This window comes from Dermacentor albipictus, chromosome 5 (assembly GCF_038994185.2).
Source record: "Dermacentor albipictus isolate Rhodes 1998 colony chromosome 5, USDA_Dalb.pri_finalv2, whole genome shotgun sequence".
Classification (NCBI taxonomy): Eukaryota; Metazoa; Arthropoda; class Arachnida; order Ixodida; family Ixodidae; genus Dermacentor; species Dermacentor albipictus.
Genome location: NC_091825.1, coordinates 47,389,723 through 47,407,055, shown reverse-complemented (window position 1 = coordinate 47,407,055; position 17,333 = coordinate 47,389,723). Strand labels below are relative to the sequence as shown.

Below are 17,333 nucleotides of genomic sequence, written 5' to 3'. Positions count from 1 at the left end.
CCTTAATTAATTTGTGCAAACACACAATGCATCAAACTCCCGATTCCCAGAACTATCAAAATGAACACACAACATTTGAGTCTGGCGAATCATAAGGAAAAAAACCACGCGCTCACTTACGGTTGCAGCACCCTGCCATCCGGTTCATTCGTCCGCTGTTCCCGGTTCCTCCGGACTCCCTGGGTCGAAGGCTCGCTCCTTCTTCGCTCTTCCCGGTTCCTTAGTATCTCTCTCGACGAAGGTTGATCCGTAGCGCTGCCACCAGCTGATGCATTCGGAGGCGATCCCACCGCTGCCAACCAGATGTAGGGGTTGAAGGACGGGACTTCGGGATGAAAACCAAACTTGGGAGTGTTTATTTTACATTATATACAGAGAGGTGAGAGTCAAGTAACAGTCGTACAGTCATTACGGGCCGGCAGCAACTCGGACGCTGCGGCCCGCGGCAAGAAGTTCGAGAGAGGTCAATCAGGGAATCAGGGAATTCAGGGACTGCTTTGGTCTCTCTGGAATGCTTCTTTTAAACCCTTCGAGGACTGGAAGTAGCGTCATGTTTGGCCAATGGGAGAGTCCGCTCAGATGACGCCATTTTCAGCCAATGGTTGGCGCCCGTGTCGCGGTGTCACACCCGGCGGCTCTCTGCGGTCTTGCCTCGCAGACTTGCAATGCGCTTCTTCCAAGGCGGAGAATGGGGGGGGGTGCTCATGCTCCATAGTCCGAGGGCCCACCTGCTCCCGGTGCTGCGGCCGCGCAGCGGTAGCAAATGTCTTCAAAGGCGATGAAGAGGTACGCTTGGGCCTTCCCGGCACGTCCGGCTGTCACGGCGCAGTACCGCCGTCTTGGTTTGGCACCCACTTTACTTCCAACAATACCGTGCTATCCCCTCGCTTTCTGGAAAACTCAAGCATTGAATAGTTCCTCGGCGGCACACGACCTGGGGGCCGCAAACTTGTTTGCACGTGTCTTGTGGCCTTCAACTTGTTTGCTCGGGCGCTCCTCTGGAATGTGCTTTCCTGCTTCTGCATTCCTCAATTAGCTGTGCTGCGATTCGATGTGTCTGGGGAACTCGAAGTAGCCTCAGGAAACGGCGCCATATCTAACAGCCCGTTATGAACCACCCATGGCCCGGCGTGCAAGACAGCAGCAGCAGTGAAAAAGTCGAAGAGGCAAAGAAAGCTCCGGCTTAAAAAAAAAGTGCAGATCCTACGCACTGTAGGAATCGATGTAAGCGAAGCTTTCTGCGCTGTTTGCGTTCATTGACGGTATTTGGCGATGATGTTGACGGCATACGACAGTCGTGATGTGATGATAAACGTTAGCTTGCGTGCGCGATTCGTTTTGTACACATGCGACACAGAACACAGAGAGACGTGCCATTAATTCACTCATTCCTTTACTGAAGAGGGCCCAAATGAGCAATGTTTTCTGATGCGTTTTCTTCCTCCCGTGTCACTTAGGTGAACTGGCATGGGAGGGGTAAGGGGTAAGAACGCAGAGGAGTAACGTTAATCACCTGTTTCCCGACTACGTCGGTACGGGATCCGGCTCTACCCATTCCCTGCCTGCTCTCTCTCTCTACTCCCTGGACTGTCGTTGCTGTTGCGCGTGCGCACAGAGGCGACCCCGGCAGCTCCTGCAATGCTTTTTCGGTGGGTCGCGCCTAATTGCGGCGTCGAGGGCGTTCTCCAGAAGGCGCCCCCCAGGTGGCGTCAGAGGGCATTGCGGCCCCGCTCTACCGATTTAGGCAACTCTGGCCTCCTTGAAGCCTTTGGGCTCAGAGAGAGAAGGCGGAAAGTAAACATGTCCACGATAGAGATAAGTAAGAGGCGATTGAAAGATTGGTGGAAGAAAAGTAGGGAGACGACAAACAACGGAGACGTACAAAAACAAAGTTCACAATAGGGGTTCAGAAACTTTGGTTATGAGAATTCAACTTGTTTTTTTTTTTCTTTTTCTTTTTCAACACAGGACATTAGGCAGCAACGAGAGCTTGGTGGCGCAACCCACCGCCCCGTTCCAAAGGAGATGCTCATAGCATCCATCCATCCATCCAACCATCTTGACTCGCACCCCTGCCGTGAGCTCTCAATCATCCCGCGACGCGGCGTGCAATGCAGCAGCAGCACAGCGCCCAGCAGCGGCACCAGTGGAAAAGTCGAAGGAAGAGGCAAAGAAATATTCGCTTTAACGACTGTTCAAGTGGTCCAGCATTTTCGGGAAACCACGAAAACCCCAAGGACTATGTAAGATCAAGGGGGGAGGGGGGGTATACCTGAAGTATCTACTATGTGGACTGATCAGTTTCAGCGTTCACTGATTGGATAGCGCTCGAAGCCGGTAGGATAGGCGCCAATCGTCACCGTTGGCTCTGAAGCTGTACCCATTCGGTGTGTGCTGCAAGGGACAGTCCACTAAGTGGACACCTACAGCATACTTCCTCCCGGGACGCCTATCTAGCACGTGCGAAGATGAAAACAATAACCGTGTGCATTCTCTTGTGCTCAGTGAGCGCCGAATGATGGTCAACTTATGGAAATATATTAGAACGTAGGTTGGTAAAGCCTGCCGTTTACCGCATTTTTACTAAAAAATTGTGTATGAAAAAAGATTTGCGTCAAGATGCCGGCGTAACTTCTGATTCCTGAGGAATACTTGCGATGAAAATAATGTTGCATTGATTGGAAAACTTCAGACTACAGCAATGAATTCTCGCAATGGGTCGTCACCGGCAAAGAAACATGGATTTACGAATGTAACGTCGAACTGAGGCATGATAATGAATCATCACGAATATAACATCGAATTGAGGCGCAAGTAATGAACACGAATCATCGCGAATACAACGTCGAACTATCCCCACTACACTGCCCCTGCGCACTCTGCACTGATAGTGCGTGAGTTTTTGGCGGGCAGTTCCATCACTGCTGGAACACTCAGCTACTCGCCAGATTGAGCCCTCTGCGACTTTTTTTTTTTTGTTCCCCAAACGCGAACTAGCGTTCTCGGGGTGGAATTGCACAGGAATAAAAGAAAAACAGGAATTAAAGAAAAAAAACTGACATAGGAAAACACACCCTGTGTAATTCGCTCTTTAATTCTTGCACACGTTCGTGTCTTATATAAGCGCGCTGCAGAAGGCTAGCGCTTTGTAGACAAATTATCATTGCAGCTCATTCGTTCTTTCGAATTTTATTGAAGTATTTAGATACAAACACAAGAGAAATTGGAATACTTTGTTGTGAAATGCTGTAATAGTAGGTTACTGGTTCTGCCAAACATAAGGTGTGAACTAATCAATGAGTCTTGTATGGGTAGTTGAAAACATTTTTCCTTGAATCACATAAGTTCATTCACCAGAGAACTGTGCATCCAGGTCACAATTGACTGATTCCGCTGTAGTCCCGCTCTGGTATTTGAAATACAGACATGTACTATGTAAGTTTTAGAAATGGGACATGTGTAACTATTGTTTGAGTGCTGAATATTGGACCAGATGCCTCGTGGCCTCTCAATATATCTCTTAAGCATTGTACGTATGGACAGGTTCTGACAAATCTACAATCTTTCATGACAAACACTAAATGCGCATCGCACATGAAAACGCAGCCTCACGTTATTTAGCCTCAAAATAAGTGTGGCAAGAATCTTACGCCAGCGGGGCGAAATTCGCATTTCTTCAAGTTATCTTACGCGGGTCAGCACGACCGCAACGTACTTACATCGTGAGCACGGCATATACAGGGTATCCCAGATAACTTTAGCCAGAGTTTAAAAATATGCAATTTCCACATAGTATGACAGAACAAAGGTAATGTTTGCCGTCGTTTGGAGATACTCAAACTATCTTTTTCATTCCGCCTAATTAGATTATTAGTCTTAATTAATCAACTCCTCGAATATTATAATTAGATGAAAAGAGTTAACGAGAAAATTGTAGAGCGACATGAAAAGCTCCAGATACAGCTTTCTGTTGCGCAATACGTGCTGCATAAAAGCGTTTTTCCGAGCGCGAAAGAAGTCCACAAACGCACGCAATATCGCCTCGCGATTGGCCGCTCGAGGCACTTTGTTTCTATTCGCGTGCTTCTTTCACTCGGAAAAACACGTTTATGTAGCAGCACGTATTGAGGAACAGAAAGCTGTACCGGCAGCTTTTCACGTAGCTCTACAAGTTTCTCATTCACGCTTTTAATCTAATTATAATGTTCGAGAAGTTGATAAATTAATTAACACTATCTAATTACGCGGCATGAGAAATATAGTTTCAGTATCTACAAGCAACGGCAAAAAAAATTACCTTCGTTCTGTCCAGCTACGTGACGTTTGCATTTTCTTAAAACTCTAGCTAAAATTAGCTGAGCACCCTGTATAGTAGTAGGCTAAGACAGTGCATGCACACATAGGCGATCCATGCATATCGCGATGCACCCGCAGTCTCTTAATTCGCTTGCACAACAAGCTTTGGCATGCGAACTCTTGCACAATAAGTGCAGCTACAAAGACCACAAGGCATCGAATTTAGGCCGTGCTATTAGGCCGAGCTATTCGTCTCTGCAAGGACCTTGAGGAAACACTACAGATCACAGTAGATCTGTAGTGCAACATGTTGCACTTCTCGGCAGAGCACTAGAAAGGCCCCATATGCGGCCACTGAGGGCCCTTCGGGTTCTGTCGAGAAATCGCAGTTTCTAGTTTGCCGCCGCTCTCGCAGTCACACCCCTCTTGACTCTCTCTCTCTATGTCACTGGACGGAGACAACATCACCCCAACTACGCTGCCTTCGCATTCTCGGTGTTTACATTCAACAAGACGGCAAAGGGGGATCCCACCATCATACTCCTGCACGCGCAAGTCAGAAAGGGTACATGATGCTTCGCATGCTCAGGCGGGTCACGCCAAAAGAGATGGAGGCACACCTCACCCGACTCGATCGCGCAAGTCTCCTGTGTCACCTCACCGGCACCCAGCAGGCAAGTTGATGATGATGACGAGGTCAGAAACTGCGATGCATGCACGCAGAGGAAGGTCGGCCAAGAATCGGGCAGCGGGAAGAAATTATATTTAAAATATCTACAAATCTGTGAAGCCTTTAGGGATAGAGAACAGTGAGACACGTATGAGCAAAATAAGAGACGCACATAGAGCTGGAAAAACTTCAGCAAGAAACTCATCTGGGAGTTGCCTGAGTATGCGTAAGCACTGTGCCACTTGATCATCTGCATGCAACTCGGTGTCGTTATCAATGGTACGAAACTTGGTCCGGCCAGTATAAAGCTCATCAACCCTTCTCAGTCTTTATCAATCTTATTGGACTAAATCCGAATCCCATCAACCCTTAGAGAACTCAATCCGACCATTATCAACGTTATCGTTTGGTATCAAACTTAACGCAATTGATCCGATCCTTATCAACCCTTAACTGTCCTTATCAATCTTACTGGACATGATCTGGCCCTTATAAATCATATCGGACTTGATGCGACCCTTATCAACCGTTATCAGTGTTTATTAACATTATCAGAATTGATCCTGCCACTATAAGCCCTCATCGCTCTTTAGTACTTTACCCATGCACGTCGAACCACTATCAACCGTGATGAGACCCATATAACTCATCACTCCTAATCCTCCTTATCAAGTCATTGACTGCTTACATGAGCCCTCATAGATCGGCGGCTTTCTTGGTCGGTGAAGGATCGGCCCCACGAAGGACGCATCCCGCGACCACCGAAACGAAATGGGGATGTGGTGTGCTTGGTATTAAATTTTCTTAACATTAGAGTTTTCCTTATGCTTATGATGCACCAAGGCAGCTCTACACATGTGGTTCTAGAAATGGCTTTTATTCCACCATCACCAAATCTTTCAAGAAAACATTCACAGGCGCAATGTTTTATACATTATTTTCTTTATATTGATTCGTCCTACGTGACGGACAGCTTTCTTTGTTAGGTAGGCATAGTAATGCTAACGCATTAAAAATAAATAAATCGGTGTAAATGTTAATTCAAGTTTTACGCAAACGTAACCTAATGGCGTAAATTTGTACAAAATGAAAAAAAAGATAGAATATTATTTTACATAAATATAGCGTTACAGTCAAGCAAATGCAATGCCTAACCAAACAAATTGCGAAATTTATGACGAAGCAAGAGAGAGAGAGAGATAAAGAGTAAACGCAAGGAGGTTAACCAGACGTGTTCCGCGTTTGCTCGGGCATGCGTCAAGTGTGGTTCGTTCCGTTAACATAAGGTGCTTTGGCGTGCAAGCATGTGGAACTTCCTTGCGACTTGTCCCAGAAAACAGGATTGATAGATGGCGGTCTTCTGCATGGGCTAAACGGGCAGCTTTACGGCATATTCATTGCCATTATTACTACACCGACTTGGTACAGCGACTGAAAAATGACTTGGTATCCTTTCTCAGTCAGATGGTGTATGGCCTCTAATTTCAAACACCGGCTGTTCACGGGGACGTAATGAAGCTTTAGCCCTTTATTGACGAGTGTTGCCTGCACACAACACACCACAACATACTTTTTTCTAGCCGAGTTTCGGTATCCAGTAGGAATTTTTCAGCTAAATGTCTTAGGCCAACAATGAAAGACGGGCAGCAAGCGTCATTTGCTGCTTTAGAGCAGGAACACAGGACGAGGAAGAAGTTTGGCGTGCGACTCGCTTTCTTTTGAAAGCACGGTCAGGGGAAACAGCGATGCAAGATCTCCGGCTGCATTGGTGCCCCACGCCCGATGTAAAGCTAATGAGATGTGTACCTATGGTTCACATGCGACGAGAGCTGTTTGTACAAATCCTAAACGAAGCTGTACGTGGCATTGGGTGAAGCCCACTTCCAGTTTTTTGTCTGGTGTTTTCCGCCTATTGCTCAAAAATTTCCCGCAAACTATTGTTTCTTTTCGTTGATTATGCTCATTATCGATGTATTTTGCACATTTAGATAGAAAATAAACATGTTTTTATATTAACATGTGCCGTCATTAAAGGGTAAATGTTTCGATCCAGCAGGTGCGGCCTCTATTTCAACGCGACGTGAATGCACGTTAAAATGCCCTTCACCATGCCACATAGCAAATTTCGGTTATACGCTGGAAGTTGTTACGTGTCCTCTAGGGAGCGTTCTGCTGCAAAAAAAAAAATTCAGATCGCTCACTAATAGCCGAGATAGATATATTTCAGTGCCGCGAACCTATGATTTCATAAGAGGAGCTTCACTGCATAGCGAGACACTCTCTCCCCTCGCCCCGTCTAGCCTTCGCAAGCGAAATTCTTTCCCTGCGTTCTCCCATACCGGACTTCGAGGATCGCGTGACGCATGCGTCACAGGCCCCGCCTTAATCCCCGCTTTAATTTTTTTCCCCTCGTTTTTTTCGGCCCGGCGAACTTGCGCTGACGGCGTCGTGCGCGAGGTGTTCCGATTGTCTCGCTTCTCGCAGCGCAAGATTTTGCGCGCTGTGCACAAGGGCACCTGGCTAGCGGTATATGTCAGTGCTGTACGAATACTGAGACAGACACAAGCGTATCACAGAGCATGATCGCGCGCTGGAACACGGTAGAAAGACATAGTGTCGGTGTCTGCGTGCGCGACTGCACGGCGTGGGAACAAGCACACGAAACGGAAGTACATCTTTCTTGCTGCGGTGCGAAGTAAAACAAAAAGACGTAGACATTTGGTTTGTGTGTTTTATTATTTCTCCAAACCTTAATTCGTTTATTCCCAAGAGATTACCCAAATAACAGATGTTGCCTTGAATAATTCTCGATGTAACGCGTCACTAAGAGTGACGTCACAGCAAAGACACACGTACGTAGGCGCACTGGCACGCATACGCCATCCCTCCGACTTGACTGGCGGCGCCCACGAGGAGAAGAGCAAATGGCCTTCGGTTTGAAATTTGAGCTCTTTCCGTGGCGTGTAGCGATGTAATAGTTAGGAGACACGATCGTTAGCACGCATTCTATGCACTGTGCTTGTCAGCTCAAAATAGCCAGACCTGGAGAGGGGCCCTTTAAGTGCACATATTTTCATTTACGTCAAGAATCGTCAGAAATGTCAGCGTTGGTAATCGCCAATGCGCGCTCACCTTGACGTATTCGTCGAGTAGCGCGCTGTGCGGTGTTCGATTCTCGTCTGGCCACATCTCAACGAACTCGTCCCGCAGGTACGGTCTATTGGAGCAAGGTCAGCAAGCGACTCTCGTTTACCTGATCCGCGACGCCGACGTACAAACCCTCGTGTTCTTCCATCGCGGCCGCACACCTCAACTCGTCCACGCAGCGATCCAGAGCGCACAATCGGGGACTGTTATCCCGTACCGCCAGTATAGGCTGCTGTGACAGAGAAAGTCAATTGTGACGAGCCAAGTGGTGACAGATAAAGCCAGACCATATCTGCCTTACTCACTATGCATTATGTGTACACAGACTTTAGAACTTGTATCTCTTTAGATGGACATAGTCGGATGCCTCGTCGGAAACAATTCGCGGAAGACTGGTTTTATTTTTCTCCAAACCTTAATTCGTTTATTCCCAAGAGATTACCCAAATAACAGATGTTGCCTTGAATAATTCTCGATGTAACGCGTCACTAAGAGTGACGTCACAGCAAAGACACACGTACGTAGGCGCACTGGCACGCATACGCCATCCCTCCGACTTGACTGGCGGCGCCCATTTGGTGGTTGCCCACCCGACGATGCCGAACTGTTTGCTGTACGCGAGACTCTTTAGCATGTACGAACGGGATCTGAGGGGGTGCAAAACGTTCTCTATCTCGTTCAGCCTAGGTATGTAGGTATGCGTGGCGGTTCGGGTAAAACAAGCCATTGCTTCACGAGGGCTGAGGCACGCTTTTCCTGTTCATTGACGCGGCGTGGAGCACACCACGAAGCTTGACACGTCTTCATCGGAGAAAAGCTCACTCGGTATAACCTTGTGGCGCTCGGACGTCGACTGGAACAGTACAGTCTATCACAGACGCTGCACATCGGACGAATCTTCATGGTCCCGCACACAGTACTCGTCCAAGTACGTGCTTGCACCTTCAAATGAAACACGCATGCTCTCCCAACGTTGCTACCTATTGCCGCTTCGCCTCACGTGTGTTCGCAAGGTGCTCGTCACGCTTCTCGTTGCACATGACCGTCAAGCCTTGTTGTTGCGCCTCGCGCTTCTGAGTCAATGGTGCAGCTATATGGACTTCTTTCGGGGAGACATTTACTTATGAGACGTACCTACGAGCGAAGGTTGGCAACGGTTCGCAACGGTTTGCCGACTCCTTTACTTCTTGGCTCTGGTATAGTGATAGGGCACCGGGTAATGGAGTGCATTTACTCTGTCATACAGCAGCACCCGCTAAGTGAGTGGAGGAACCGGAGAAAGCTTAGCTTTAAAAATATATCCAGCAACAGTAATGCTAATAGAGGGAAGCTGGAGAAACGCGTTCGTCGTTCTAGCGGGGGCTGTGGAATGAAGACATTGAAGACGAATTATGAGCGCCGCCAAGTGGATAAATTTGGTGCCACGCCTTAGCGATGTCGAAGAGGATAGTCGATGATTCTACGTATAATTGCGGATGGCAAGGTTACATCATGATTTGAATGCGCAAGAAAGAATTAATTCGCGGTAAAAACAGGCATTATAGTTGACTAATGTCATCATCATCTTAGTTGATGCCTCGCGTGCCAACATGAGGGACAAAGAGGAAGCATACCATTAGAAGGCGGATCTAGGAATGTGATCAACCAAATTCTCGCAGCTCGGGTCCAGCGGACTTACCGGGTAAGGCGTCCACTCTTTCAGAGCACTTTCTATAATAGATGACGCTGTACCAAAGGCCCGATTGCGCGGTCGCAACGAGGCCGTAATTTAGCTGACCGGCGACAACGGGCTGGAGGCAGTTGACGCTCTGGCGTCGCCACTCCCGATCGCTCGCCTGACTTGATGGTCGAGCGGTTGTGATATTCTGGGCCGGTATAGTGTATGGTATAAGGATGTAAAGTCGACTGTATTAAGGCGAACGCTCTAAACAGTTCGTCGCGCGATGGCGCTAAAAAAAAAAAAAACGCGGCGTCTAGCCAAGTGGTACAAAAAAAGAACACGTGCTTCTGAGCTAGCGGCGGGTGGAGAGTGGAACGAGTGGTGCGCGCAGAGAGAAATACGGGTGTTGCGCCGCTGACGTCACGGCGGCGGCGGCGGTTGTGGCGACAGTCGACGGCGAAGCGAGAGAGATGGCGATGGAGGAATCTCGCCCGGGGCCTAGCGGATTGCTCGGTAGGACTCGGAAGTATGCTACGGCCTCGGACGCTCGCCAATAGAGAAACGAGGTACGACGTGCGAAGCGGCGGGAGCAAGGCGTTAGACTGAGAGTGCTGCTTTCCCCTGCTGAGCGGATGCAACGTAATTGTGTTCGGCTTGTGTTGCATATTTGTAACACTTTCTGGCGACAAGCATGCTGCACATTTAGGTGGCGCATTAAGTGCTCGCATGTGTCGTTGAGAAGGCCGACTTAAAGCACCATATGTGTACTTAACACTGCGGCTCGTTATGTCTTGCAAAAAACTCTGACCCCCTCCAATCGTACAACTTAATGCATTACCAAGTTTGCAGCAGGCTTTCGCCTTCACAGGAGTGTAACATGCTGCCGAACTTGCTTCTTGATTCTCTGCCCATAGTATACAGCAGCGTCCGGACTGGACTTATGGCCTTTTATTTTACTGTTCACCCGCTCACTCTTGGTCAGTCGTGGTGACAAGTAGTGCACAAACCATCGACGGCGATTGTCAATGTAAGAAAGCTATCTACTTGAGTAAAGGAATGATGTGCTAGAAGGTGTAATATTTGTTACAGTGAGGCCATTCAGGTAGCGTTTGTTGTTTCATAGGGCGCTATAACGTAATACTATCCCAAACATTTCTGTTCCAATTCTGCAATCAACCCTCCGTGATTGGTCAAAAACTTTTTTGGACCACCCCCACTTAACATGTCTGTCATGCGACGTCACGAGAACCGTCATAGCTCCATATCTGATATGACGTGTACACGCTGATTATGCATGATTTGATCGAACAAATGAAAAATAGTTATTTCTGATTCGACCCCTTTTGGCCACTAGCCCTCGGCTATTGGTCAAAAGTTTTCGGGTTGCACCACTTCATCTGCCTGTCATGCGACGTCACAAAACCGAAAAAACTCACCGCGTCAAAGTGACGAGTGCACGATAAAGATGATGAAGATAGAATAGAGATAAAGATAAAATTAAAAAAAAGATAAAAGCTAAAATATAAAGATAAAGAACAAAGCTGAATTTTGTTCTGAATAGCCGCGGGCTGCCCCATTCCGAAAGCAATAAAAGATGGCTGTTGCCGATCGCTCCGGCACTGGCTACTCACCCCTGCCGGAGAGCATAGATTTATTTGCGTGTAATAAAACTTTTTGCGTGGCCGTGTAAAGTTTTCGAGAAATTATGGTACGTTTACGACCTCGTTCTGCCAACTCTTCTTTTCTGAGGATCCGTTTTAGCGTCATTCTTAAGCTTCCGTTGCATGCCACCGCGATTGTCGACGAGCCACCGCAAACTAAGTAAGGGAAAGCGGACCAACCGCAGACGCCGGCACCACCTTCTTAATCCGGTTATCGATTTTTAGTGCAGTGGCTCGGCCCCATCGAATCCTTCTCCACTTCAGCGTGCTCTTCACCTCTTGTCAGCCAATTAGATAAGACAAGCCGCTCAGTGTAGGCAATGTTATTCGTTTTTCAAGCAAACGAAAGTGACCTCCTATGAACTAGGAATCTGAACCTAGGAACGTTTAATGCTAGAACGTTATCTAGTGAGGCGGGTCTAGCAGTGCTATTGGAGGAATTAGCCGGCATTAAATGTAATATAATAGAGCTCAGTAAGATTAGGAGGACAAATGAAGCATATACAGTGCTAAAAAGCGGGCACGTTCTGTGCTACCGGTGCTTAGCGGAGAAACGAGAACTAGGAGTCGGATTCCTGATTAATAAGGATATAGCAGGTAACACAAAGGATTTACATAGCATCAACGAGAGGGTGGCAGGCCTTGTGAAACTTAATAAGAGGTACAAATTGGAGGTCGTACCGGTCTACGCGCCTACATCCAGTCATGATGACCAGCAAGTCGAAAGCTTCTATGAAGACGTGGAATCGGCGATGGGTAAAGTCAAAACAAAATACACTATACTGATGGGCGACTTCAATGCCAGGGTAGGCAAGAAGCAGGCTGGAGACAAGTCAGTGGGGCAATATGGCATATGTTCTAGGAATAGCAGGGGAGAGTTATTAGTAGGGTTTGCAGAAAGGAATAATATGCGGATAATGAATACCTTCTTCCGTAAGCGGGATAGCCGAAAGTGGACGTGGAGGAGCCCGAATGGCGAGACTAGAAATGAAATAGACTTCATACTCTGCGCTAACCCTGGCATCATACAAAATTTGGATTTGCTCGGCAAGGTGCGCTGCAGTGACCATAGGATGGTAAGAACTCGAATTAGCCTAGACTTGAGGAGGGAACGGAAGAAACTGGTACATAAGAAGCCGATCAATGAGTTAGCGGTAAGAGGGAAAATAGAGGAATTCCGGATCAAGCTACAGAACAGGAATTCGGCTTTAACTCAGGAAGAGGACCTTAGTGTTGAAACAATGAACGACAATCTTGTGGGCATCATTAAGGAGTGTGCAATGGAAGTCGGTGGTACCTCCAATAGGCAGGATACCAGCAAACTATCGCAGGAGACAAAAGATCTGATCAAGAAACGCCAATGTATGAAAGCCTCTAACCCTACAGCTAGAATAGACCTGTCAGAACTTTCTAAGTTAATCAACAAGCGTAAGACAGCTGACATAAGGAAGTATAATGTGGATAGAATTGAGCATGCTCTCAGGAACGGAGGAAGCCTAAAAGCAGGGAAGAAGAAACTAGGAATAGGCAAGAATCACATGTATGCGTTAAGAGACAAAGCCGGCAATTGCATTACTGATATGGATGAGATAGTTCAAGTGGCTGAGAAATTCTATAGAGATTTATAGAATACCAGTGGCACCCACGACGATAATGGAAGAGAGAATAGTCTAGAGGAATTTGAAATCCCACATGTAACGCCGGAAGAAGTAAACAAAGCCTTGGGAGCTATGCTAAGGGGGAAGGCAGCTGGGGAGGATCAGGTAACAGCAGATTTGTTGAAGGATAGTAGGCAGATTGATCTAGAAAAACTGGCCACCCTGTATACGCAATGCCTCATGACCTCGAGCGTACCGAAATCTTGGAAGAACGCCAACATAATCTTAATCCATAAAAAAGGGGACGCCAAAGACTTGAAAAATTATAGACCGATCAGCTTACTGTCCGTTGCCTACAAAGTATTTACTAAGGTAATCGCAAATAGAATCAGGAACATCTTAGACTTCTGTCAAGCAGGCAGGATTTCGTAAAGGCTACTCAACAATAGACCATATTCACACTATCAATCATGTGATAGAGAAATGTGCGGAATATAACCAATCCTTATATATAGCTTTCATTGATTTCGAGAAAGCGTTTGATTCAGTCGAAACCTCAGCAGTCCTGGAGGCATTGCGGTATCAGGGTATAGACGAGCCGTATGTAAAAATACTGAACGATATCTACAGCAGCTCCACAGCCACCGTAGTCCTCCGTAAGGAAAGCAACAAAATCCCAATAAAGAAAGCCATCAGGCAGGGAGATACGATCTCTCCAATGCTATCCACAGCGTTTTTACAGGTGGTATTCAGAGACCTGGATTGGGAAGAACTGGGGTAAGAGTTAATGGAGAATACCTTAGTAACTTGCGATTTGCTGATGATATTGCCTTGCTTAGTAACTCAGGGGACCAATTGCAATGCATGCTCACTGACCTGGAGAGGCGAAGCCGGAGGGTGGGTCTAAAAATTAATCTGCAGAAAACTAAAGTAATGTTTAACAGAACAGCTATTTACAATAGGTAGCGAGGCACTGGAAGTGGTAAGGGAATACATCTACTTAGGGCAGGTAGTGACCGCGGATCCGGATCATGAGACTGAAATGATCAGAAGAATACCAATGGGCTGGGGTGCGTTTGGCAGATATTCTCAGATCATGAACAGCATGTTGCCATTACCCCTCAAGGGAAAAGTGTATAACAGCTATGTCTTACCAGTACTCACCTACGGGGCAGAAACCTGGAGGCTTACGAAAAGGGTTCTACTTAAATTGAGGACGACGCAACGAGCTATGGAAAGAAGAAAGATGGGTGTAACGTTAAGGGGGGATAAGAAGAGAACATATTGTGTGAGGGAACAAATGCGAGTTAATGACATCTTAGTTGAAATCAAGAAAAAGGAATGGGGCATGGGCAGGACACGTAATGAGGAGGGAAGATAACCGATGGTTACTAAGGGTTACGGACTGGATTCTAAGAGATGGAAAGCGTAGCAGGGGGCGGCAGAAAGTTAGATGGACGGATGAGATTAAGAAATTTGCAGGGACAGCATGGCCACAATTAGTACATCACCGGGGGAGAAGTATGGGAGAGGCCTTTGCCCTGCAGTTGGCGTAGCCAGGCTGATGATGATGATTATGATGATGATGAACGAGCCGAGCGTTTGATTGGTCAGACAACCCCGCGGGTGATCGCCCGATCCCTGCGTCGGCGGTTACACAAATTTGACGTCAGGAGATTGGAATAAAAACTTAATGGAATCGTTTTACGTTAGAGGGCCCATAGAGTGATTCCGTAAAGAACAGCGCCGTTAACCGGCACATACGTAGCGGTGCCGTAGCCCTCTCCTGCAGCTGTCGCAGGGGGAGATGGAGACGGGAGGAAAGGCAGAGATACCCGAGCGCTCCACCACAGCAACTAAACTTTCAGATGCCGCCAAAGCTCTCATGCGACAGCACGCACACCGGCAATCGCGGCCCCACTAGCTTACAAACCCAAATCTATTACGCGTCTAACAGACGACGCTCGGAAGGCATGCGTTCGGAAGCCACAATGAAGCCGAGTTCTACCTTCGCACTGTCACCCATTTTAAAATGACGTTTTAAAATAGGCGACCATCTACCACCATATGGCAGTCGCCTTCGCACATCCCGTCCGGTGCCGTCGCAGGCAGGTATGCGAAGTTTGCAGGCGCTGGAGGTCGCGTGCTGGGCTGTGATACCGGCAATCGTCATCACCGTCAATTATCGTCAATCAAAGCAAACAGCATGCAAAGCTTCGCCTACATCCGTTTCCACAGAGCATGGGATACGCATATTTTCTTTCATTCACAACTTCCGTAACGTCTCTCGATGTTTCAAGAAATCTGACAAGATATTTATTTTACCTTTTCTAATATGGCATCACTATAGAACTCATAAGCTTGTGAGAATTACATTCGCATCAAAGGTTTTTGAATTTGATATATTTCCTGTCGGTGCTCTCCGCAACTTGGTAGCTCGAGAGCACACGCTCTTTGCATCGGCGCATTTGAATACGAAGCGACCCCGAAAACGGGTGGAAGAGCCGAAGAGCGCTATTCGCTTTAAGAACGCTCGCGTATCGTACTTTGGAGTGCACATAAAAAGAGCCGCAGGTGATCGAAACCAATTCGAACGCGCGCAGGTAGCTCAGACCTAGGAGCATGGCGGAAGGGGCCTTCGTGGAGGGCGACCAGGCGCCCAGGGACAAGGACCCCGAGGAGGACCTGCAGGAGCGAGTTCCGTCGCGGCTCGTCGAAGAACACGGCGACGATGCGCTTCGGCAGCCGCCGCACGCGGAGGTCGAGTCCGCCACGCTGTGCCTGCAGCCTTTCCAGGAGGCGGCGCTCGACGAGGGCCACATGGTCAGGGAGCTGCTGAAGAAGGGCCGCCTCAAGAACCCAACGCTGACCGAGAAGGGGGCGCCACTGCTGCTGGAGGACAGGCGCCTGTCCGTGCTCCTGGAAGCAACGCAAAACGTCGCGCTGCGCTACCAGCTGCGCGGCAAGGTCCAGCAGCAGCCGCTGTCCCCGGAGCTGAAGTCGCAGGATGTACCTGGAACACCTGTCGCGGTCATCGCCGACTCTCACGACACGGGCCACCTCGAGGAGAAGGTGCACGGCGTTCCGGGGTCTACCGCGCGGCAGGCCGACTCCTCTTGCTCTGGCCTGCCGACCGACAGTGCCGTCACCGACGAGAATGTCCGGAAGTCCCCTCCACAAGCGGCTGCTACGAAGAGCGCGCTGACCTATTCGCCGTCGCAGATGGACGCCAGACGTGTAAAGTCGCAGCTAGCCCAGTTGACCCTGGAGAAGCCGAGCCAGTTGCGCGCCGGCGACGAAGTCTGTAGCAAGCTCTCGAAGATTACGCAGCTCGTCACCGGCGGCTGCTGCGCCGAGCCGGCCACCGTTCCGCGACTTCATGAACGCGACCCGCTGTCGTCGGCGTCGCGACTCGAGCAAGAAGCCCCCGTCGACCCGTCAAGCGAGGGGCCATCCGACGACCGCATCCGGGACATGCCCGTGCTCGAGGTCCTGGACAAGTGCGACCTGGTGGAGCTGTCCACGGGCACTAAAAGGGCGCGCCGTCGAACGCGGCGCTACTGCGGGACCGACGCGGAAGTCGCCGCCGACGCCGGCTCGTGCAGCAGCGACAGCGAGCGCAGCCTGGTCAAGCTGGACTTTTCTACATTGCCGACAGAGGCGAGCGAGATGGTGGCCGACCGGCGATGTGGCGCGGAGGTCTGCGACGAGCCAACCCGCGCCGAGAAGTCGTCGACGTCGACGTCGTCGTGGTACTCGTTCGACGCACCGTCTGCGGCCTCTCGCCAGTCGTCTGCCGTTCGAGCTGCGGCGTCGGCCAGCGAGTCCGCCGGCAGCTGGGCGGCTCGTCGGCAAGGATCTCCGGCGTCCCCGGATGTGCCCAGAGAGCGCTTGAAAGCGTCGTCCCTGATTCGCTTCTTTGAGGGCATAAATTAAAGCCGCACTACCTTTCGGTCGTTGCACTGTGTGTTTGCCGGTGCAATAATAATAATAATAATAATAATAATAATAATAATAATAATAATAATAATAATAATAATAATAATAATAATAATTGTTATTATTATTAACATTACGAAACTATGGGCAAAATAAGGGCATGGAGAATAATTTAAGCTCCTATATGTTATATACATTATACACATGAAAAACTATTTGAACTATTGAAGACTCAGCATAATATGTTCAAATCTTGACCTTGCTTTGCTGTGTCGGCCATCAGTGTACGCACGACGATCATGAAAGAATCTCAATGGCATGCAGGTGAGGTCACAGAATTCTTGCTCCGTCGGCGAGGTAAT

The 17,333-nt window shown here is 48.5% G+C and overlaps 1 protein-coding gene across 1 annotated transcript; it reads left to right on the top strand.

The window, feature by feature from the left end:
- The first annotated feature begins 9,637 nt into the window (after window positions 1-9,637).
- LOC135899240 (uncharacterized) lies at window positions 9,638-16,984 on the top strand. Its single transcript, XM_065428515.1, has 2 exons — window positions 9,638-9,794; window positions 15,636-16,984. The coding sequence occupies exon 2, from the start codon at window positions 15,655-15,657 to the stop codon at window positions 16,966-16,968; it is 1,314 nt and encodes a 437-aa protein (XP_065284587.1). The 5' UTR covers window positions 9,638-9,794; window positions 15,636-15,654; the 3' UTR covers window positions 16,969-16,984.
- Window positions 16,985-17,333: the final 349 nt, after the last annotated feature.

Coding starts and splice junctions, on each gene's coding strand:
- LOC135899240 (XM_065428515.1), top strand. CDS start 15,655: ATGGCGGAAGGGGCCTTCGTGGAGGGCGACCAGGCGCCCAGGGACAAG.